The following is a 25888-nucleotide window of genomic DNA, read 5'->3' as shown; positions in this document are numbered from 1 at the left end:
CCCCTATGAGCATTTTCAAAATGTTATATAGTTAGCTAGCTGTGAAAGATAGCTTTAATGGGGAAAACTGCAAGTCAGTAAAAATGAACATTTATTAAAGTGGAAGATAATAGAGGGGTCTTTTTTAAAAAAATTTTTCTTAATGTTTATTTTTGAGAGAGACATAGAGTGTGAGTGGGGAAGGGGCAGAGAGAGAGGAAGACACAGAATGTGAAGCAGGTTCCAGGCTCCGAGCTGTCAGCACAGAGCCCGATGTGGAACTTGAACCCATGAATGGTGAGATCATGACCTCAGGACACTCAACAGACTGAGCTACCCAGGTGCTCCAAAGATAAGAGAAGGATCTTTACATCAGACATTTCATATAGGTCTTGTTGAATTAGTAATACATACTTAGATTGCAGATGTCCGTTAAAAGTGAATAGTCATGTAGAGCTGAGATTATGTCTTAATGATGGTAAATGCATAGTACATAATACATGCTCAATTAATGCTATCTTGAAATGAATCCGTCTAAGAATCTAAGTGGTCTGAGAATTATTTCTAAGCTCTCCAGTTCTAAGAATAACCAGGCTAATTTGGACCTCAGAATGCTATGTAGATACTTTCTCATCTCATTTCTTCTAAATCATCAGTCAACTAAGGGAATTTTTTTTGACTTGTGAAATTAGAAAGTTCAGGTTGTTTATCTGGCTTCAGGCAAAACTAAATCAGAGTATTTAAATGATGTCCTTTCAGGGCTTTTTTCCTTCTCTTGCTTGCCACTGAGAGTTTCAGCCTTAAATTTTTCTACTCTAGAGAGAATCCTATCTGTTTGGCTGTCTTCTCATTAGCCCTAGACCAGATCTCATGGAAGAACTATGATTGGTGATGCTTGTGTCATATACTGTGTGTGTATGTGTATGTACTGTGTATGTTGTGTACCTACAGGTATACATGTAGGTGGGCTCAGCCATGCTTCAATTAAGTGTATCATCACACATTTTTCACATTTATTTTATCGGTTCTGCAACTCATAAAAATGGAAACATACAGTATGCATTCCTATGTGTCTCTTTGGCGAAACAGTATGCTTATGAGCTTTATATTGTTGTATGAACTTCCAGTTTGTTTATTTCATTGCTGTGTATATACAAATTATATATCTATTGTTGATGGGCATTTGGGTGGTCACAAATAATGCTGCCATGAACATTCTTGTACATGTCTTCAGATGTACATATGCATGCATTTTTCTCCACATATATGTATTTCTTTTTTTAAAGTTTATTTTGAGAGAGAGAGAGGGAGGGGCATAGATGGAAAGGGAGAATCCCAAGCAGGCTCCACGCACGAACTATGAGATCATGACCTGAGCTGAAACCAGGAGTGAGACACTTAACACCCTGAGCCACCCAAGTTCCCCCATGTGTATGTATTTCTATTGGGTATATACCTAGGATTGAAATGGTTGGGTCAGACAGTGTGTATTTATTAAGCTGTAGATGTTGCCAAATGGTTTTCCAAAGTGGTTGCATCAATTTACAGTAGCGTATCAGAGTTCTGGTTGTTCCACATTCTTGTCAATACTTGGTTTTGTCTTTTTTTAAAAATCTTGATCACTGTGATTTTGATTTCTGTTTCCTTGATGACTAATAAAGTAGAATGTTATTTCATGTTGATTGGCTAATTGAATCTCTTTTGTGTGTGTGAAATGCCTGGTCAAGGCAATACTCCATTTAAAAAATATTAGATTGTCTAATTCCTATTGGTGTATAGGAATTTTAAAAATATATTTTGGTCACGAATCCTTTCTTTGATCAAAATACGCGCTGCAAATATTTTTTCTCACTCTGGGGGTTACCTTTACATCCTCTTAATAGTGTATTTATTTACTTATTTTTTGTTTTGAGAGGGAGGGAGCATGAGCAGGGGAGGGGCAGAGAAAGAGGGAGACACAGAATCTGAAGCAGGCTCCAAGCTGTGAGCTGTCAGCACAGAGCCCAATGTGAGGCTTGAACTCACAAACCGAGATCGTGACCTGAGCCAAAGTCTGCCACTTAACCAACTGAGCCACCCAGGCGCCCCTCTTAATGGTGTCTTTTGCTGAACAGAGGTTCTGAATTAAAATATCCAATTGATACATTTTTTTCAAATACTATTTTTTGGGAATGGTTTAAGAAGATTTTTGCCTACTTCAAGATCATCAAGGATGTTTTCTTATTTTTTTTGCTAAAAAGTAAAATTTTGGTAGGTGCTCAGGTAGCTCAGTCAGTTAAGCGTCAGGCTCTTAATTTCGGAACAGGTCATGATCTCACAGTTTATGGGACCCAGCCCTGTCTCAAGCCCTGAACTGACAGCACGGAGCCTGCTTGGGATTCTCTCTTTTACTTTGTCTCTCTAATAAACATTTAAAGTAAAGTTTTTTGCTCTGCACATTTAGATCCATTGTGTGAATTGATTTTTATGTGTGGCATGATATAGTAGTCAAAACATGTTATTCCATATGGATATCCAGTTGACCCATTATAATCTATTGAAATAACTTCTTTCTCCACTGTGCTGTAGTTTCACCTTTGTCATAAGTCAGATGGCCATATTTGCTCATACCTCTGTTAGTTAAAGGTAAAAAGATGAGGAGGGGCACCTGGGTGGCTCACCTCAGGTTGTGATCTCCAGATCCTGAGATCAAGCCCTGCATAGAGCTCTGTGCTGAGTGTGAAGCCTGCTTGGGATTCTCTGTCTCCCTCTTTCTGTCCTTCCCCGGCACGTGCTCGCTCGCTCTCTCTCTCTCTCTCTCTCTCTCTCTCAAAATAATTAAATAAACTTTACAATATTATTAAAATAAAGGTAGACTTGTTCCTTTTAAGCATTTAAAAATATTGTGATGACTAAAATTCAAAGTAAAGATAATTCCAGAAGAAAAAATTTTGATCTTAAAAAATCTTTGCCCACGTTGTGTCAGTATTATATATTTAATAATAACTGTTTAATTGCTTGCTTTTCGTAAGTTTTCTATTCTAGGAGATAAATAAATACAATGATGGGTACTTTCGGTATCAAGCCTTAGGCACTGCCAGTGTTTAGGCCTCGCACCTCTCCATAGATGGATATCTTTTCCTTCTTAAAAAAATATTTTTTAATCTTTATTTAGTTTTGAGAGAAAGAGAGTGTGGAGGAGGGGCAGAGAGAGGGGGAGGCACAGATCCAGAGGAGGCTCCAGGGTCTGAGCTGTCTGCACAGAGCCCAACACGGGGCTCAAACTCATGAACAGTGAGATCATGACCTGAGCCAAAGTCAGAGGCTTAACTGACTGAGCCACCAGGCCACCCACTTTTCTCTCTTTATCAACACAGAGAGGGAATGACTTGGTAGGAGAAACTGAATGACTTACAGAGAAGTATGAAACTCTTCTCTAGTTCTGTGTTAAATAATGTGATTCATCAAGCAAGAAACCTACTACAGAAAACAATAATAGATCTGTCAAGATATCTTCTTTTGATTAGCACGGGGTTCTCACATATTTTGTAGAAGTATTCTAAAGTTGTTATGGATATTCTCAAGTAAATCTTAACTTCTAGAAAACATACTGTTAACTGCCATTTGGAGGAAGTATTAGCTTAAGATCATGTATCATTTGTTTTCTAGACATAACCTATCTTATTTTCTCCTGGAAGAAGTTCTTTTTTAGTTTTATCATAGTGCAGAGAGCTAACAGAGTCTCATGGATTGAACCCTGGTTTAAGCAATAAGACCTAGGTTCCAGTTCTGACTCCATTAATTGTGTGATCATAGGTGTTCCTTGAGTTTGTTGCCACATATAGGAAATGAAGATGATTCCTAGCCTACTTTTGAAGTTATTGTGAAGGTATAATGAGAAAGTTCTTTTGTTATTGTAAAACACGGTATCAGTAGAGTGGTTAAGACTGTTCTGCCACTTGATTAGCTGCGTAATGTTGGGTGAAGTATTTAACTTTTAAGCCTCAGTTTTCTCATCTGTAAAATGGTAATAATAATAGTACTTGCTTCCATAGGTTTTTGAGAGTTTTAAATGAGGTAATGCAAATAAAGTATAGTGCCTGGCCTAGTGGACATAATAAATGTTAACAATTACAGTTATATACATTTACTGGTTATGCACTATATGTTGCGGGTACTTTATATAAATTCTTTTATTTAATTCTCAGGACAGTTCTGTGTGGTTGGAATGCTTTTTTCCCATTTCACATATGAGGACTGAATATCATAGGTTAATCACTCAAGGTAACCAGTAAGTTGTTTAGTTGGATGGGAATCTAAAACTTGTGTCTTTTTCCCTCAGTATACCAGGTTGCCTTTCATGTATATGCTGTAGGTGCATCAACACTATATAGACAAATCACCTTTGATTCACGTTTACAGAGTTTTTCGAAGACTGAGTTTTGTGGATAATCCACTGTTTTCACAAATCTTTCCCAGTCTTCCTAGGTTTCTTTAATTTGCTCAATAGGCCAGAACTGCTGCTACAAAAATAAACATGCTTTGTTGATATATAATTAAGAACAGTTAATGGTTTGTTTATAAACCACTAGACTCCTTGAGTCTGGCTGTGTTAGCTATTACAGAGTGACTTTAGATTGCACCTCTCGAAAGGGAAAAATACTCTGAATTTATTATTTGTAAGAAGCTTACTTTAAGGTGAAGTGCAGAACTGTAATGACTTTATAGCTGAGAGAAAAAAGGTCATAAGATCCAGAAATGAACAAGTACCTAGCCTTAAGTATTTCTGGGTGAAGTTTCTTGATGTTGAGTCTGAGAAAGTAAGAAATAGTCATTATATTCAAAGGAAATCTGGAGTACTATATTGAGATTTTCTCCCCCCCCCTTTTTTAAAATGAAGTCCATTTTTTGAACTTGGAAAACTAGTAAGAGACCTTTAAATTGTTCTTAATCAAGGTGTCTCCTATATAATTTCCTTTCACAGTTATCAAATGGGTACCATTGAAATGAACTCTCTCACTTGTTGCTATATATATGTACACATATATATGTATATATATACATATATATGTGTATATATATAAAGTCTTTTTAGAGAAAGCGTTTCATTTTAGTTTATTTTTAACTTTATTTTTTAATGTTTATTTTTGAGAGAGAAGAGTGCAAGTGGTGGAGGGGCACAGAGAGGGGGATAGAGGATTAGAAGCAGGCTCTGTGCGGACAGAGCCCAGTGAGGGGCTCCCACTCATGAACTATGAGATCATGACCTGAGCCAAAGTTGGATGCTTAACTTACCAAGCCATCCAGGCACCCCTATGTGTTTATTTAAAATCCATTAAAAAAATTTTTTTTTTCGCTTTTATTTATTTTTGAGAGACAGAGACAGAGCACAAGCAGGGGAGGGGCAGAGAGAGAGGGAGACAGAGAATCTGAAGCAGGCTCCAGGCTCTGACCTGTCAGCACAGAACCTGACGCGGGGCTCAAACTCACAAACTGTGAGATCATGACCTGAGCTGAAGTTAGTTGGATGCTTAACCAACTGAGCCGCCCAGGCGCCCCTTAAAATCCATTTTTAAAAGACAGTTTTCATGTAAATATTTGTGTATTTGGGACTAAAAGATTTTCTATTGACAAGTCATCTGTGAAGTTGAACTTATAAATTAATGGGAAAATAATATAGCATTTATGAATTTTATCAACACCTGGGAATTTATCTGCTATGTGGAGTTAGACACAGGTGTTTATGAAAAATAATTTGTTGTGTGTTTGTAGTTCACAGGAACACTGTCTTTCAAACTTTAATCCCTCTAACTTTATTGTTTTTGTTGTATGTGGGTATAATCCATATAAATTCCTTACTTTAGACTTTGACTTTTTTGCCTAGCCTCAATTAAAATATTAAAAAAAATTTTTTTAATGTTTGTTTATTTATTTATTTATTTATTTATTTATTTATTTAAAATTTTTTTTTTCAATGTTTATTTATTTTTGGGACAGAGAGAGACAGAGCATGAACGGGGGAGGGGCAGAGAGAGAGAGGGAGACACAGAATTGGAAACAGGCTCCAGGCTCTGAGCCATCAGCCCAGAGCCTGACGCGGGGCTCGAACTCACGGACCGCGAGATCGTGACCTGGCTGAAGTCGGACGCTTAACCGACTGCGCCACCCAGGCGCCCCTGTTTATTTATTTTTGAGAGAAATAGAGTGCAAGCAGGGGCAGAGCAGAGAGAGGGAGAAACAGAAACTGAACCAAGCTCCAGGTTCTGAGCTGTCAGTACAGAGCCGACTGTACTGGGGCTCAAACTAACTAACTGTGCGATATGACCTGAGCTGAAGTTGGATGCTTAACCAACTGAGCCACCCAGGCACCCCATCTCTCTTTTCCTTTCTTTCCTTTTTCAGGACTGTATGGTTAAGCATCCCACTCTTGATTTTGGCTCAGGTCACACAATCCCATGGTTCATGGGATTGAGCCCCGTGTGGCATCTGTGAGCCTCTGTGCTGGCATCACGGAGCCTGCTTGGAATTCTCTCTCTCTGTCTCTCTCTCTTTCTCTCTCTCCCCCCTCCCCATTTCTCTACTCCTCACCCGCTCCTGCTGTCTCTTTCTCTGAAAATAAATAAATAAACTTAAAAAAAAAAAAAAAAGTTAAGGTTTTAACCTGTATTCCTGGAAAGGTGTTTTTATTTTTTAGGTATATTTTGGAATAACTATATTGACGAGTAATTTACTGCATGATAATTTAAAATATGCAATTTGATATGTTTTCATATATGTATATACTGTGCAGCCATCACCACAGTCAAGGTAATGGACATAGCCATCTCTCCTCAAAGTTTCTTCTTGCCTTTTTGTAATCTCTTCCTCTTGTTTTTCCTCCCCCACCCTTACTTGACCCGGGCAACCACACTGATCCATCCTCTTTTTGTCACTATAGGTGTGGAGGTGGATTGTTGTCAAATGCCTTTTTCTGTATTTGCATTGGAGATCTTACGGGTTTTTTTTTTAGTCTGTTAATAGAGTGAACTGTATTGAATCAACCATATATACATATAAACCACTCTTGTGTTTTGGAGCTAAACATCATTTGATCGTGATGTATTATCCTTTCATACAGGCCTACCTCAGCGAACACTGCAATAAAGTAAATATCTCAATAAAGCAAGTCAAATGAATTTTTTGTTTTCCATTGTATATAAAAGTTATATTTATACTATACTGTAATATATTGTGTAATGGCATTATGTCTACAAAAACAATGTATATGCCTTAATTTAAAAATGCTTTGTTAAAAAATGCTACCCATTACCTGAGCTTTCAGTGAGTGATAATCACTTATTACACATCATTCTAACATAGAATGTAATAAAAAAGTTGGAAATACTGGGAGAATTACCAAAATATGACACAGAGACAGAGAATGAGCAAATGCTGTTGGGAAAATGGCACCAATAAATTTGTTTGAGTCAGAGTTGCTACAAACCTTCAATTTGTAAAAATGTAGTATCTGTGTGGCACAGTAAAGCCAAGTGCAGTACTATGAGATATGCCTGTGTGTTGTTGGAATCAAAAAAATTTGTTTAGAAGTTTGCGTCTGTGTTCGTGAGGAGTATGGGTTTATAGTTTTGTTTTCTTGTGTTTGTGTCTGGCTTTGATATCAGAGTGATGCTGGCCTCATAGAATGAGTTGAGAAAGTATTCTTGTTCAGTTTTCTTGAAGAGTTTCAGTAGATTGGTATTTCTTCCTTAAATGGGTAATATGTAGTATAGTCAGAATTCACCAGTGAAGCCCCCAAGGCCTTGTGTTTTACTTGTTAGTAAGTTTTTAACTACAGTTTCTTTAGATATATTTAATGTATCCATTTCTCTTTGGGTGAGCTTTGGAAGTTTCTGAACTTTCAAGGAATTTGTCCATTTCATCTAATTTATTTACTTTGTTGACATGAAGTGATTTATAATCTCTTTTAAAAATTGATATGGCATAAAAATTGAGATATAATAAAATCCACCCTTATTTTAAAGTGTACAATTCAGTGATTTTTAGTATACTTACAAAGTTGTGCAACCATTACCAGTATCTAATTGCAGAATACTTTTTTATTTTTAATGTTTATTTGTTTTTGAGAGAGAGAGCACAAGTGGGGGTAGGGGTAGAGAGAGAGGGAGACATAGAATTCAAAGCAGGCTCTAGTCTCTAGGCTCTGAGATGTCAGCACAGAGCCTGACATGGGCTTGAACCCATGAACTGTGAGATCATGACCTGAGCCGAAGTCAGATACTTAACCAACTGAGCCACCCAGGCGCCCCCAGAATACTTTTATCACTCTAAAAAGAAACAGGCACCTGGGTGGCTCAGTCGGTTAGGCATCAGCGTTCACCCAAAGTCATGATCTTGCCGGTCCTGAGTTCGAGCCCTGCGTAAGCCTCTGTGCTGACAGCTCAGAGCCTAGAGCCTGCTTCAGACTCTCTGTCTCCCTCTCTCTCTCTCTGCTCCTCCCCCACTCACACTCTGTGTCTTTCTCTCTAAAATAAATAAACATTAAAAAAATAAAAAGAAACATTATACCCATTAGCAATCACTTTCAACCATTTCCTCCCACCTCCAGTCTCTGCAGAGTCACTAATCTCCTTTTTGTCTCTATGAATTTGTCTGTTCTAGATGTTTTATATCCGTGGAATCATACAGTATGAGACCTTTTGTGACTGCCTTTTTTTGCTTAGCATAATAATGTTTTTACGATTTATCCATGTTATAGCATGTATCAGCACCTCACCCCTTTTTATGGCTGAAAAATATGCCATTGTAGACTAAACTTTTTTTTATCATTCAGCAGTTTATGGACATTTCAGTTACTTCCACTTTTTGCCTATTATGAATAATGCTGCTATGAACATTTGGGAACAAGTTTTTGTTTGAAACCTGTATCCTTTTTCTTGCCTTTGTATCCAGGAGTGTAATTCCTGGGTCGTGGGGTAATTCTATGTTTAACTTACTGAGGAACTGCCGAACTTTTCCAAAGCAGCTAGCTGCACCATTTTGTATTCCCGTTACCAGTTTTATGTTATGCCACATTCTTGCCAACATTATTGTCTTCTTTGCAGAAATACCTGTTCAAGTCCATTGCCAATTTTTAAATTAGATTGTCTTTTCTTTATGTTGTAAAGGTAGAATTTTATAGACCAGTGATTTGCAAATACTTTTTTCTCATCGTTTGGGTTGTCTTTTCATGATCTTGATGGAGTTCTTAGAAGCATAAAATGGTTTGATTTTGATGATTCTAGCTTATCTGTATTTTTTTTTACTTTTGATTTTAAATTTTTAATTGTAGAATATACATAACATAAAATCGACCATTTTAATCATTAAAAAAAATGTTTATTTATTTATTTTGAGAGAGCATGATCAGGGGAGGGGCAGAGGTGAGAATCCCAAGCAGGCTTTTCACTATCAGAGCAGAGCCTGATGCAGGGCTCAACCTCATGTACTGTGAGATCATGACCTGAGCCAAAATCAAGAGTCAGATGCCCGACTGAGTCACCAGAGGCACTCTTAACCATTTTTGAGTGTACAGTTTAGTGGCATTAAGTATATTCGTGTTGTTGGGCCAGCCATTACCACCATTAATCTCCAGAACTTTTTTCATTTTGCAAACTATAACTCTGTACCCATTATACAATAACTCCAGTTTCCCCCTTTTCCTAGTCCCTGGTAACCGCCATTCTGTTTTCTCTCTCTATGAATTTGACTACTCAAGGCACCTCATTTATAGGTAGTATCATACAGTATTTGTTCTGGGTTGCTTTATGCTTTTACTGTCAAATGTAAAAAAACTTTTATCCAGGGTCATAAGATTTATACCTGTGTTTTCTTCTAAGAATGTTATTTCAGCTTCTACATATAGGTCTTTGATTCTTTTCGAGTTAATTTTTATATATCACATAAAGTAGAGGTCTAACTTCTTTTGCATGTGGATATCCAGTTGTTTCAGCACCATTTGTTGGAATGATTATTCTTTACCCATTGATCTGTCTTGGTACCCTTGTTAAAATAAATCTTTTAAGTATAGAATCTATAGTAATATTACTAATTTCTTATCTAAAAATTGGTGATTTGTATTTATTTTTACCTAGTCAGTGTGGCTAGAGATTTATTAGATTTGTTGATTTTTCTTAAAGAACCAGCTTTTGGTGGGGGGGTGGGGTTCCTGACTGGCTCAGTTGGTAGAGCATGTGACTCTTGATTTCAGGGTTGTGAGTTCAAGCTCCATGTTGAGTGTAGAGCCTGCTTTAAAAAACAAAACAAAATTAAAAAAAAAAAACTCCGTTTCTTGAAAAAGAAAAAACAAAGGACCACCTTTTAATGTATAAATTTTTCTGCCTTTTTTATGTTGGTTATTATTTATTTATTTATTTATTTATTTATTTATTTATTTATTTATTTTTGCCTTTTCTTTATTATTTCTTGTTTTTATATGATTACATTTTCTTTTTCCAGTTTCTTAAGGCAGAGGCTTGATGTCATTGAGTTGAGACCTTTTGTCTTTACTAATGTATGCTTACTGCTGTAAATTGTCCTATAAGTACTGCTTTTGCTGTATCTAACAGATTCTATTTTTTTATTTTATTTTTTTAATGTTTGTTTATTTTTAAAGGAGAGAGACAGCAAGCATGAGTAGGGAAAGAGCAGAGAGAGCAGGAGATACAGAATCCAAAGCAGGCTCCAGGCTCTGAGCTGTCATCACAGAGCCTGACGCAGGCTTGAACTCACAAACTGTGAGATCACGACCTGAGCCGAAGTCGGATGCTCAACCAACTGAGCCACCCAGGCGTCCCCTCACAGATTTTAATATGTTGTAGTTTTGTTTTCATTTTCAGTTCTATAATTCTCTAATTACTCTTTTGACTTTTTTTTTCTTTGACTTTTATGGGTTATTTGAGATATTTGGGGAGTTTTGAGATATATTTTTATTACTCATTTCTAATTTAATTCCTTTGTAGTCAAATTATGTGTTTTGAATCCTATAAATTTTATTATTCTTTCCAAATAACTTTTTTCAAATAATTTACTTTTAAACTGTTTTTAGACTATTTACAATTGAAGGGTTACTATAAAGTGACTCTTGATATAGGTAAGTTTAAACCTGCTACTTCCTTCCTATTTGTTTTTTGTTTCTTCTACATGTTCTTTATTCCCTTTTTCCTTTTGTTCTGCCATATTTTGATTTTTAAAAAATTATTTTATTTCCTTTGTTGGCCTATTAACTATCACATGTGTTTCATTTTGTTTTTCTTTTATTTATTTTTTTTGAAGTTTATTTATTTTGAGAGACCGAGAGTGTAGGCAGGGAAGGGGCAGAAAGAGGGAGAGGGAGAATTCCAAGTAGTCTCTGTGCTGTGGCACAGTGCCTGACACGGGGCTCTATCCAATGAACTGTGAAATCATGGCCTAAGCGAAAATCAAGAGTTGGACGCTTGACTGAGACACCCAGGTGCCCAGTTTGTTTGTTTTTTTTTTTTTAAATGGTTGCTTTAAGTTTTATGGTATACATCTTTAATTATCACATGCATCTTGACATGTGGTATTATACCACTTCACATATAGTATTAGAGTCTTTTGGGTCTTGTGCTACTACAGTTTACTTCCATTTATGTTATAAATCTCGCAATGTATTGGTATCATTTTTGGTTGAAACAGTCAATTTTCTTTTAAAGAGATTTAAAAACTAAGGGGAAAAATCTTTATATTTAGTCTCATTTACCATTTCTTGTGCTTTTCATTCCTTTGGATAGATCCAGACTGCCACCTATTACCTTTTTCCTTCTGTAACTTCCTTTAACATTTCCTATAGTGCATGTCTGTTGGTGATGGATTCTTTTTAACATTTACAATGTGAGATCATCTTTACTTCATCTTAGTTTTTGAAAGATATTTTCTCTGACAGTTGAATTCTTAGTTGGTAGTTTTTTTCAATACTTTAAAGATTAAATTTCACCTCTTTAACCTCTTTGATCTTTAGGTTTATAATTTCCGTGAGATTTGTAAAGTTTTGGGCCATTATTTTTTCAGATACTTTCCTACTTCTTTTGGGTGCTCCACTTATCCATATACTGAGATGCTTGATATCCTACAGCTTATTTATGCTTTTTTTTCAGTCTTGTGTTCCTGTTTTGTATAGTGTCTGTTGCTAGGTCTTCCTGTTCATTGACATTTTCTTTGCAGTGTCTAATCTGCTGTTAATCCCAAACAGCATTTTTTATTACTAGAATAATCAAATTTTTATTTTTTTTTATTTAAAAAAAAGTGTATTTATTTATTTTGAGAGACAGAGTGTGTACATGTGTGCCAGCCAGGGAAGGGGAGAGAGAGAATCTCAAACAGGCTCCATGCTGTCAGCATGGAGTCTGACATGGGGCTTGATCTGACAAACCACAAGATCATGACCTGAGCAGAAAATAAGAGTCGGCTGTTCAACTGACCACTCAACCAACTGAGCTGCCCAGGCACTCCTTCATCTACTTTTTTGAATGTATGAACTACGTTTATGATAAGTGATTTAATGTTCTTGTCTGGTAAATCTATCATGTATGGATCATTTTCTGTTGATTGATTTTTGGCATTATGAGTGGTATTTTCCTTCTTTGCATGTCTTCTAATTTTTTTAATGTTTATTTTGAGAGAGAGAGGATGCACATGAGTGTGAGCAGGAGAGGGGGAAGAGAGAATTCCAAGCAGGCTCCACATTGACAGTGCATAGCCTGACACAGGTCTCGAACTCATGAACTAACTGTGAGATGATGACCTGAGCTGAGATCAAGAGTCGGATTCTTAACCGAGTGAACTACCTACCTAGGCGCTACCCTCCCCCCTTTTTAAGATTTTATTTTTAAGTAATCTATACCCCAGATGGGGCTTGAACCCACAACCCCAAGATCAAGGTCCAGAAATTCCTTAGGTGTTTGAAAACCAATAAGCTAAAGCACTTCACAGACGTAATCTCTTCTGAACTTCACAGTAAGCCTGAGAAGTACACTACTCCTGTTTTATAGATGAGGAAATGAAGCAAAAAAGAGTGAAGTGGCTTACTCATGGTCCGATAGTTGTTAGTTATATTTGATGATAAGGAATCATATTTCTGTCTCCTTCTATCAAACCTGATGCTTCTGTTACCTCTCTGTTGACTGTGAAATAGGCTTATCTCTAAATTCTGTTAAAGATACCCAAAAACACTGAATCTGTGGTTCCGAACAACTTAGGGATCCAGAGAAGTGTGCTTTTCTTTGTTTATACTTTGCACCAAATATTCAAATTAGCTCTCTATAGCAACTGACTGTGATAAGCTAAATTGTCTAGCAAAGGTGTTTCTGTCCCAGACCATTATCTTAATCCTTTGAATGTCCTTGTTTGTTTCTTTTAAAATCATTTAAAGACCTGGAATAGTGCACAATTTAATATTTTCATTTATAACAACTGAAGAATTTAATATTTTCATTTATAACAACTGTACTAATATGAGTCCATAGTATAACTTGTTTTGAATTTTTTCCAAGTTTTATAAAACTAAAAAATATTTTCAGTGTCTTATAATTTAGGTTGCATTTAGCTCTCAGAGTTCACAGTTTTGTAGTAAGTTGTGTAGCTTACAACTTTGTTTAATCAGAACTGGTAATATTTGCTAGTGAGATTTTTCTGTAGTCTTTTGAAGTGATTTCATATGTGCCATGAATCTTAGATCCTGTAATCTATTTAACACAGTAGTACCAGTGTTAGACTACAAATACTAGGAAAAGTAATTCTTTTCAGTCAAGATTGGTTTTGGATTTGCTTTTGGAATTCTTGAATAGTCAATTGATTTTATTAGTATGTGAAAACAAGCAAAGCTCTGTAGCCAGGAATAAATAAGAAGGCCTTAGGAATAGGATTTAAATGGTTTGTTTTCCATTTTGGATGCTTTTAAAAGACAAAATAGCTAAGTTTTTCAAACTTCTGGAAGTTACTATAGTTAAATAATTCAAACAAAAAATTGTATCTTGTCACAAATCAAACTACTTTATCTGCTCCATTGGAAATGCTATAGTGAATGAGAGAATGCAATGTAGGGAATATAAGAATTTTGGCTAATTTAATTTGCTTGTTATAAAAGACTTTATAGCAACTTTTAAATTTGGGAATACTTGGATCTGTGTTAATTTTTTTTTTATGACATTGTTTATCATTTGTAAACAAATGAATAAACTTGTTTTTAAGTGCTTGATAGATATCAGTTTCTTAATCACTATTTACTCTTTCTCTGTTTTCATTGAAACATAATTGATGGGGCGCCTGGGTGGCGCAGTCGGTTAAGCATCCGACTTCGGCCAGGTCACGATCTCGCGGTCCGTGAGTTCGAGCCCCGCGTCAGGCTCTGGGCTGATGGCTCGGAGCCTGGAGCCTGTTTCTGATTCTGTGTCTCCCTCTCTCTCTGCCCCTCCCCCGTTCATGCTCTGTCTCTCTCTGTCCCAAAAATAAATAAACGTTGAAAAAAAATTAAAATAAATAAATAAATAAACGTGAAAAAAAAATTAAAAAAAACATAATTGATGTAACATATTAATTTCTACTCCATTGTAATGAAACTTTTTACTGATAAGATCTGGCAGGTTGACAGATCAATTTTATCCATAAAACAGGTATAAGGCTATCTGCATTTTGTGTATAGATTTAAAAAAAATTTTTTTTAATGTTTATTTTTGAGAGCTAAAGAGAGCACAAGTTGGGGAGGGGCAGAGAGAGAGGGAGACACAGAATCCGAAGCAGGCTCCAGGCTCTGAGCTGTCAGCACAGAGCCTGATGAGGGGCTGGAATTCACAGACCACGAGATGGTGACCTGAGTCAAAGTCGGACACTTTTAACCGACTGAGCCACCCAGGTGCCCGTCTGTGTAGACTGTGCTCTTTCTTTTTATTACATAAGAATTTGGAATGGCACACAATGGTAAATCATTTAAGAATGATATTCATAGGTTTATTTCTATGATATATATGAATGAGTTTTTTGTAGCTCATGTTTTTCTTTTAATAAACTGATTGAAATGATTTAAAGTTTTATATAATGCTTTTTGTCATGATTATAAACACATTGGTGTGTTTCTCAGAGTTGTAATCTATAACTAAGTCTTATGTTTTTAAGAAGCTTACTTTTAGGGAATGTTTGGATAGTTTCATCTTGATTTATTTCTTCACTTATTTTGTCACGTTTATTTTCTATTTACTTCCAAAATATTGTTCACAAACTATTCATAGAGCGATAATCTAAACAAGACAAAATCATTACTTTAGAGGATATGGAATGTTTTAGTCACATTTAAGAGAAAGTCATGATCTTTTTTACTGCATTCTTTAAAAATATTTTTTTTAATGTTTGTGTATTTTTGAGAGAGAGAGAGCATGCACATGAGCCAGTGGGGGCTGGGGGGCGGGGTGCAGAGAGAGAGGGAGACACAGAATCCAAAGCAGGCTCCAGGCTTCAAGCTGTCAGCACAGAGCCCAATGAAGGGCTCTAACCCACAAACCGTGAGATCATGACCCGAGCCAAGTCGAATGCTTAACCAACTGAGCCACCTAGGTGCCCCTATTCCCTAATACTATTATAAAACACATGAAAAATTCTTTTGTATTAATCCCTGAGCAAACTATAGGCTTCTGGGAAATGAGGTATGTCTTCATTAGTAGTCAGAAAAGAAATCTAAGGAGCTCTTAAATTTGTAAGAATTTTAATTTAGAATTAGATTTTGAAATGTTTTATGTGCGTACTCTGAGAAGCATTTGTATGATTGTTAGCAACTCATCTTAGTCTATTGAAGATAACACATATTTTGTAGGCTAATATGAGGAATTATTTGTGAAATTGATAGAAAATGCAGTGTGTTGTCTAAGTGTTTGGAAATATCGTTTTTGTCCACAAATCTGTAAACAGTAACACATCCATAGTGACTATATTGTGGTTTCCCTTCACAGATACCAAGTTGTGCTAGTACATCCATATAAATAATTAATACCTGAAGTCTCAATGTAACATGGACATTAACAGTGATGACAAATAAATACAGACGCTTGGGAATCAAATACTAGGCGAAAAACACTTTTAAAAAGGTAAGAAAATAAGTAATCTTAATTAAGGCCAAGTGGGCTTTAGTTAGTAGAAGACATTGACCAAAATTTCTTTTTCAGTGTATCAGCCTTTTCAGAAACACGTCTGGGTAATCCTGTGTATCTTAATACTGGTAGAACTCAGCTGTAAGTATCAGTTCTTGTGTGAAATGACAGTTGCAGATATCCTTGCCTGGTAAATATCATAACAAAAGAGGTTCCTATAGTGCACACCCAGTCCACAATGGGTAGTAAGGTGGCTGACTAGAACTTTGAATAGAGTGCTAGAATGGGAGTGTCCATGTATACTCAGACACATCTCAAATTGTGCATCCTGCCTCTGATGATTGCCATCCCCACCACATACTTATAGAATGTAATGTTTTGCTATGTTTGTGAAAGGCGTTCAGGTTTGGATATAAAGGAGTTGGCAGTTGGAGTCTTTGTTGTAAGAAGAGTGAATTTTCAAGTCAAGGGTTACTTTTTGTAGGATTGTGTTTGCGCTGTGCACCCTCCTGTTAATTTAGCATATTTCTTAATGCAGTATTAAATGATTTTGTTTAGACATTTTTCCTACCTTGTGTTTTTCAAGAATTTACAGGGTACATTTGGGAGAGGTTGCATCTGTAGATATTAGATGTTGGTACTGATCTCCTAGCTGATTAAAACTGTAATCTTTTTATATTTAGTAGGCAGTAACTCTAGATTACAAGGTTTGTTAACTGTATCGGTTTTAAAATTGTAATTCTTCACTGAAAATAGTGTCACTTTTAGAATATTTACTTTCGTGTTTATAATAAAGGGACAATCTGTCATAAACATTGCTAGTCTTTTTTCTTGTGTTCTTCCTTTTTTCTAAATGGGCACTCATAATAATATTTAGCAAGATTCTCTGAAAAGGATATCATAATACATTATTATAAAGTAAAATTCTTAATTAACCAGCCTGTCCAAGAAATGGAGTATAATTAGATTAATTAAAATATCTGGCCAACTGGGTACTTACTAAAAGAAAATCCTTACTGTTTTTGTCCTAACTGAAAATCCATAAGCCAAAAATAATAAAAGTTTCTCTTTGTAATAGAGTCTTACGGCACTTAAGTAATCATCAAGGTTACCATGTATGGATATTTGAAGACTTAGTTGATTCTTTGGTGTGCATAACTTACATTATTTTTGTTGTTCAATCCCTAGTTTTTCATATTTGAAGGCCAAAGCTTGGGAAGGCCTCTAGAATAAGAGTAATAGATTATATATTCTTATTTATATCTTGTTAAAGGCAGTCTTTGGGTCACCTCAAAAAAATATTGCTGTAGACTCTAGGAAAGAATGGAGTCACATTTTGATGCAAACTAATAATGAGTTGTTATAAGGATTTGGTATATTTCAAGCTCTTTTTGATTTGTTTTTGTTGGTTTTTAAAAATTCTGTTGCGGTTCCTTAGTATCTCTGAGACTATGGAGTTACTAAGAAGTATCAAAGATGTTATTTTGAATAGATACTCTGTTACCTACTATTTCCTCTTATTATAGGTGGGGAAATCTGTTAGCATAAGTTAATTTGTTTCTTTAATTTTTTTTTATTATTTTATTTTAACGAAAGGAATTTAGGAGGTTCTAGTATTCTCCATGGCTGAAGCTGAGAGTCTGAAACCCTGATGCTTAAGCTCTATTCTAGATCATAGCTCCAACTCCTTCAGGATATAAGGAAAAGATAATATTTCCACAATGATAGATCTTTGGTTGTTCAGGTAAGTTATTTAGTTTTGCAGTAGTGAAGACAACTATAGTTTTGTTTTGTTTTGTTTTTCTTTTTGGTGGGGATGGTTACTTGTTATATTTCTGTATGTCTGCATGGCAAATTGTATAGTCTGGCTGGCAGTTCATAGGAGTGTGGAGCTATAGGCAATGGGTTAGGGATGAAATATTTTCCCACTCTTCCCGTTAGGGGTATAAACGAAGTGCCTAAGTATGTTGGAACTCTAGAGTATTATACCTGTCTTTGACTCCTAGGTATTTTTGATTCAAGGGGCTTTATGAAATTGCTTGATTTCTGTTTCTCACCGGTTTTCTTTTTAAGTATGTATTCATTCAGCTTTCTATCTATGTATCTATCTGTCATCTATATCCATCTCTCTTAATGGGGAAGAAAGAAGAGATCCCTTTATGCGAGGTAGTATATAATAGAATCCATAGTTTCAAAAAGGCAAATATTAAGAACTTTAAGTTGAAATCCATAGGTGGGTCCCCAGGTTTCACTCTCCTACTTTTAACTTTATAGTGATAATTGCTCAACTGAAGAAATTTGTCGTAGAAGAATTGTATGACAAGGGTAGTCTGAACCATTACTAAACAATTTGTGTTTATGTTTTAGACAGAAGAATCCTATGGTAACACTGATCAATTGTTCTTGTTTTTGCCTTTCACTTCGGTTTGATATCATGACCAATTTGCTACAAATTGTTCAATTAATAAAACTTAATATTGTGATAGTAAATATCAGCTAGAACATTGGTGTTAATGGAGGATTGCCAGTCCCTCAATTCCCAAAATGCACCATAGCATACTATTTTGGTACTTATAGTGGAGCAAAAGGTTATATGCATTATTTTTGAATACCTTTTTGAGATTTCTTATAAGTGGGTGATAGAGTAGTATTCCATTAGGTGGACCATTTTAATTTAATGTTTATTATTCCTTTTAGTTCATATTGATGCAGTTTGCAGATGTGATCACAGGGGCTGGACATTTATGATTTGAAACACTGCTGATACTGTTTCAGGATCCTACAGTTAGATTTGAGGTAAAAGTAGATTCAAATTTCGGGGAAGATAGTTCAGCAGCAAATAAATGGGTGAGATGTTAGACGTATAGGTAGGATTTGGGGTTTAATATGAGTAGACAGGCTGAAATTTGGTTGACTGTCCTTGATGTGCTCTCCAATAGGATAAGAGCTTTGAGGGTGGGAGACCGAGGAAAAGAGTGTTTAATTCTGGTGATTGATCATATTCTCTTCCCTCTATTCTAGAAAGTGCCATATTCATTAGTTGGTAGATAAAATATAGGAACTACATTCTAGCTGCTAGATTCAGTTTTGCCATAGGAATATGTTAACTAACAATTTCCCTTAATTCTGAAACAAGAGTGATTGAATTGGGTGCTGGCTAAGATTTTCACCATGTGCCTCCTATTTAGTTAACTAGCAAGGTTATTTTCTGAGATTCTTAGCTTGTAAACAAGTCCCTTTCTGTTCCCTTAGTAATTTAATATTTGGCAGGAATATAATTTTGTGCTCCAAACCTGTTCACTGAATTTCGTCAGTAACTCTATATTACATAGCTAAAATGAGGAAAATAACTACTTAAGTCTATAGTACTTTGCTAAACATGGGAAACAATGTTAAGACTTGGTTGAGATGGTCAGGACATTTTTAGTCCCTTTTTGGTAATTGAAATTTGCACTCAACTTACTAGATAACTATAGAAAGTATGTGCCTTTGTATAAGCCTATCCAGAATAGAAAAGATGAAGAAAAAAGTTAGAAGAAAAATTATCAGAGGGAAGAATGCTCAGATTTCATTTAATCTTCAGAATGTTTACCAATTTATTACCTTAAGTGCATACAATATGTTAATTTCAGGCAAGCAATTGAGTCCTACTTTGTACTTCTTTAACCAAAGTGGTCATGGCTTGCTTGCTTGCTTTATTATTTCTAGAATCAAATAAGGACTTTTAAAAGATATATTATAAATAGGTCTAATTTAGTTTGAACCTGATGACTATATGATTTTAGTAGAATACTGTCTGGATGCAGTGGTCTAAGGCAGTGCTTCTCAAATACTAGCAGGCATATAAATCACCTGGGAATCTGATTAATTGGTACATCTGGGACAGGGTTTGATATTCTGCATTTCCAGCAAGCTTCCAAGAGGTGCCCATGATGCTGGTTCTTAGGCCACACTTCGAGTTGTGAGATTTTGAGGTACCAAAAGCATCCTTGTTATAAAACAGATTTGCTTTAAATATGGCTCAATAGCACAGGATTTGAGAACTATAAATAAAATGGACTTTATTGTAGTTGTTGAATGGAATAAGAATGCTTTTTAGGGATCAGAAGAAACAAAGAGGTTTAATCTTTCATATTTATTAGTGTTTTGATCACTGAAATGGTGAAGAAATAAAATAGGCCCTCATTATAGGTGGTGTTTTATAATTATATATATTATGTATACATACATAATACTAATAATATGAAATATTATACATATGTTCTTTACAAGTAACTCTGAGTAATAATAATAGGTTTGTTTTATTAATAATGACAGGGCAGCAATTTTGCTTTCATTTGGATTGCTATGGAAAGAAAAGGGCTTAGGAGTGCCTATTATGGGTATCATTTGAGGTTTATATGTCTTTAATTGGCATCACCTTTTAAAAAGTAAAGGTTAACAGATTCTTTTTTTATATAAAATATTACTATTGCCAATATTATTTTTGAATCAAATTATGAGTGTAATCAAATTTGCGTTAAAGATGTTTGCGTTATATTTTGTAAAGTTCAAAAAATTAACTTATGTTTCTTTTGTGTATTTACATAGGTAATTAATATTTAAAAATTAGTAACCTTCAAATTTCAGAGCTCCAGATTTGGGTATATAAACAAATAAATTGATTTTAATATTTTTTTTTTTAGTTTGTGCTGTTTTGGAGCATCATTTGAAGTTTAACTTATGTTTTTTGTAATTAAAAGTGGATATTTATGGTACATTCAATATTTATTACCTGTGATTTAAAATAGACTGTAATCTTCATGACAAGATTTAAGCAAAAGAGAATTACATATCACGTCCCTCTAATGAATCCCAAAATAGGAGAAGTTTACTATGTGAAATGTATTTCTAAGTTCTGATTGGTGTCCTTTACTTATTCATGCAATGGCTGTATAACTCTCTAGAACAAATTATCATATTCTAATCCCAGAGCTGGTTTTGTGAGTCTTGTAAGATTTTTAAAAACTGTTAATTAAAAATTTAAAAGTATACCTTACTGTGAAACAAAACTAAACTCAATCAGCTTACATATTTTTGGGAAACTTAATACATTTGTCAGCAGTCAGGAACAGGAAGACATTTCCCTTTAATATTTCTTTTTTTGGTATGTGGTAGCATGTTGCTATGGCTTCTGTAGTTCTTCGTAACTGTTCTGCTGTTAGACATTTCTGGTTGAGGCAAAAGAGAAATTGTATTTGATTTGCAGGGGGAGAGGTAGAACGGCATTGGGAGGGTTTGTAGGAGGAACTATGGGAAGCGTGGAAGGGAGGGGGAAGGGTACTATGCAACTATGTACTACAGCTGTTACTGGCTTCTTTCTGTATCCATCCTACCCCCCCATTTGGAAGTTAAGCAGTGAAGTGGCAAATTATCTTGTGAAAGCTAAACAGAAGAGGAGCAGAAGAATGGATACTTGAAATGTTAATAGCTCCTTTATTCTGCTTTATGGGAGAACCTTTGGAAAATAATAACCACTTAAGAGTTTATCCAGGTAGATCAATCAGGGCAGTTTTCAATTTCCCTTGCATTTCTATCTTAGACACACCCAACATCCACATCAGAAAATCAGCTCATTCCCAATATGCGTTAAAACTGTGGCATATACGTATATACAGGAGTTTAAAGAAGGAGAGAATGTGTTGTCCTTGTTTCTTAGATGCAGTATTTGCTTTGGGGGGGCTTCTCCTTTTTCTTCTATCCTCTTCAGAATACTTCCTTTCACTTGCTAATTTATGGCTGTACTTCTAGAGACTAGGGAGGTTTGGCTTTCCTCTGTTTTGCTTTTAGCTTATTGCAAGCTAGGATTGTGATATCTGTTCATCTGCTTGGTTACAACCGAAAGTTTTTGGATGTCACATAGTTTGTTATCAGAGGATTTGACCTAAAACTCATTTTAATAAGAGTGAATTAAGAAGAGCTGAGCCTACCACTTTACCTCCCAGGAATGTTTTGAGAAAACATAAGAAATGATTGGGATAGTTTCTGTGATTGTTGCTATATAAATTCATAGGTATTATTTTAATAACCAAGATGAAATCCTGTCTTTGAGGTAACTCTTCTCTGGGCCCTTTGTGCCTTTGTATCTGAAAAGCAGATAAACAGCAAGGCAGGTTAAAGGCATGGTCTCTAGAGCCCTGCTCTGCCACTTCTGTGTATGGTTTTGGACACATTACTTAAACTATACACATACCTCATCCTCTTCCTCATTTGTAAAGTAGGGATGGTAATAGCAGCTACCTTAGTTGTTGTGAGACTTAAATGAGTTAATGTATGTAAAGCATATAGAATGATTCCTGGAACATATTAAGTACCATATAATTGTTAGCTGTTATTATTAATATCATTTTTGGAAATGTTAATAAAAGAAATTATATCACGTAATTTATTAATATTGGCTATACTTGGATTTAAAAGTTAATAGCTTTATGCTTTTGTTTTAGGTATATTAACTATTACCTTTTTCTCATTATTTTGTTTACATTTTTGAAGGTTTCCCAATGAGTGGATCATGATGACCGTATTGTAGGGACTTGCCATAGTATGGCTGCTTCCCGATCTACTCGTGTTACAAGATCAACAGTGGGGTTAAACGGCTTGGATGAATCTTTTTGTGGTAGAACTTTAAGGAATCGTAGCATTGCTCACCCTGAAGAAATCTCTTCTCATTCTCAAGTACGATCAAGATCACCAAAGAAGAGACCAGAGCCTGTGCAAATTCAGAAAGGAAATAATAATGGAAGAACTACTGATTTAAAACAGCAAAGTACTCGAGAATCATGGGTAAGCCCTAGGAAAAGAGGACTTTCTTCTTCAGAAAAAGATAACATAGAAAGGCAGGCTGTAGAAAATTGTGAGAGAAGGCAAACAGAACCTGTTTCACCAGTTTTAAAAAGAATTAAGCGTTGTCTTAGATCTGAAGCACCAAACAGTTCAGAAGAAGATTCACCTATAAAATCAGACAAGGAGTCGGTAGAAGAGAGGAATACAGTAGTGGACAATGATGCAGATTTTCAAGGGACTAAACGAGCTTGTCGATGTCTTATACTGGATGATTGTGAGAAAAGGGAAATTAAAAAGGTGAATGTCAGTGAGGAAGGGCCACTTAATTCTACAGTAGTTGAAGAAATCGCAGGCTATTTGGCTGTCAATGGTGTTGATGACAGTGATTCAGCTGTTATAAACTATGACGACTGTCAGCCTGATGGGAACACTAAACAAAATAGCACTGGTTCGTATGTGTTACAGGAAAAGTCAGTAGCTGAAAATGGGGATTCGGATACCCACACTTCAATGTTCCTTGATAGTAGGAAGGACGACAGTTATATAGACCATAACGTGCCTTGCACAAATTCAGAAGTGCAGGTCAAGTTGGAGGACCACAAAATAGTAACTGCCTGCCTGCCTGTGGAACATGTTAATCAGCTGACTACTGAGCCAGCTACAGGTCCCTTTTCTGAAATTCAGTCATCCTTAAGGGATTCTGAGGAGGAAGTAGATGTGGTGGGAGATAGCAGTGCCTCAAAAGAGCAGTGTAATGAAAACACCAATAACGCCCTGGACACGAGTCTTGAGAGTATGCCAGTCTCTGGAGAACCAGAATCATCTTCTGTTCTAGACTGTGTTTCAGCTCAAATGATGTCTTTATCAGAACCTCAAGAACATCGATATACTCTGAGAACTTCACCACGAAGGGCAGCCCCTACCAGAGGTAGTCCCACTAAAAACAATTCTCCTTGCAGAGAAAATGGACAATTTGAGGAGAATAATCTTAGTCCCAATGAAACAAATGCAACTGTTAGTGATAATAGAAGTGAATCTCCCACAAATCCTGATGAAATTTCTCAGAATGAAAAAGGAATATTTTGTGACTCTGGAAATTATGGGAGTGAAGGACTAAGTAAGCCACCCTCAGAGGCAAGACTTAATATTGGACATTTGCCATCTGCCAAAGAGAGTGCCAATCCACACAATACAGAAGAAGAAGATGATGATCCTGATGTTTATTACTTTGAATCAGATCATGTGGCACTGAAACACAACAAAGAGTATGTGTAAATATGGTAACCATGAATTCTGCTTTGTTTATTATTCCCCACGCTTTCAGTATCTATTCTTAAATGTCTATTTGTAGCATTTTTATTATAGCTGAAATTAATGCTTTAGCTGAAATTTTAGGTTTAACATAATGATTATCTCAACTCTTAAAAAAGCTCCAAAAAAAGAAAGACTTTAAAACTCAACTTACTACTCTTCTCAATGACAATATGGTTTTCTAGTTTTGATAGTTCATACATCTTAATTAGAAAAGACATGTGGAAGCCATGGTTGATGGTGTTTTTGTTTATTAATAAGTTTTATACCATTTCAGTTAATTTGTAAAATGGAAACATTTTTAGTTATCACAGTACACTTTGATTTATAGTTGCAGAACTTTATGAAGTGTCTAGGCCTTCTAGGCAGTGTAGAAGAATTAACGAGTGCTTAGACATCATATAGATTAAGAGAAATCTGGCAGGCTATAAATCCACTTTTATCCTAGTTGCTTATATCTACTTTCCAATTAAAACTTTTGACTAAAAAATGTACTTTATGCATTACCTTTGACTTGTGATTTGTAGAGTAGATATTACTGTTAATACCATGACAGCTAATTGTATATTGTAATTAGCATATTAGCAAGAGTTAGTCTGTTGCATAGTTTACATAAGCATTTGAAACAAATTTTTCCTGACTCTGAATTATAAGGGGAGACTATCTTAAAATACTGTCAGTTCTTAACGTTTGTTTTGAAGGCAGAGTATTCTGGGTAATAACACAAATAAATTGGAGCTAACTCCGAGTAATCATGCAAGGAACTGTTGATGAACAGCGAACAGTGCTTACTGTAAACACCATGATCAACAACAGAAAAATCACCTTTTGCCCCTATAAAATATGCTTTTGAATTGCTATCACATTATATAGGCTATGTAAAAATGTTAATTTGAGGAAAGTTTGTAATGCTTTTGTTGTGACAATTGCCAGATTCTGGTATGTATCAGATCAGAGTATCAAATCCTGGTTGTGGAACATAATAATTTTTTGCCATACATTATAGATAAGTTGCATTTGTGTATGATAATTTGGTGGCCTTTTAGCATAGATTTCTTTTCTGAAAAAAATTTTTTATAAATAGTATTTTAATATTGATTTAATAGAGAGGTCATTTTATGTGAGTATTTTATTCATTTATTTTTATAGAACTGTTAGCATTTTTATGTATTTGAAATATTTGAAGTCCAATCTGAGATAGGAAAACAACTAAGTGAGGTTTTTTCAATTTCAGATAAATTGAGTTCTTACCATTGGTATTATTCATCAGTTTTTAAAAACAGAATTGTTTATCTGGAGGCACAAGGAGGAAGAGCATATGTCTTGGGGAAAGACCAAAAACTCAAGAAGTGTGCATTTTTACAAAATATACTCATTAATTTTTTGTTTTTTATTGTTTCTTTGGCAAAGAAATGCTCTTTTTAAGGCTTAGCTTTTTTTTTGTTTTTGGTTTTTTTTTTAGTGTTTTATTTACTTTTGAGAGAGCACGAGTGGGGGAGGTGCAGAGAGAGAGGGGGACAGGATCTGAAGTGAGCTCCGAGCTGACAGCAGCAAGCCCAAGGGGGGCTCGAACTCACGAACTGTGAGATCATTGACCTGAGCTGAAGTCAGCCACTCAACCGACTGAGCCACCCACGTGCCCCAAGACTTAGCTAGAATATTGATGG

At 35.4% G+C, this 25888-nt stretch overlaps 1 protein-coding gene across 5 annotated transcripts in view; it reads left to right on the top strand.

Moving 5' to 3' along the window:
- Positions 1-25888, top strand: part of ZZZ3 (zinc finger ZZ-type containing 3) — a 108087-nt gene that overhangs the window by 24713 nt on the left and 57486 nt on the right. For 4 of the 5 annotated variants that reach the window (XM_043575308.1, XM_043575312.1, XM_043575313.1 and 1 more), the window contains exons 2-4: positions 15951-16085; positions 17685-17832; positions 22620-24175. In XM_043575308.1, the coding sequence (XP_043431243.1) occupies positions 22671-24175 (1505 nt within the window). In that variant the 5' untranslated portion in view covers positions 15951-16085; positions 17685-17832; positions 22620-22670. The remainder of the gene's footprint in view (positions 1-15950; positions 16086-17684; positions 17833-22619; positions 24176-25888) is intronic. The other variant, XM_043575310.1, reaches the window with a different exon arrangement.

Source organism: Prionailurus bengalensis, chromosome C1 (genome assembly GCF_016509475.1).
Source record: "Prionailurus bengalensis isolate Pbe53 chromosome C1, Fcat_Pben_1.1_paternal_pri, whole genome shotgun sequence".
NCBI lineage: Eukaryota > Metazoa > Chordata > Mammalia > Carnivora > Felidae > Prionailurus > Prionailurus bengalensis.
This window is presented reverse-complemented; position numbering and strand designations above follow the sequence as displayed.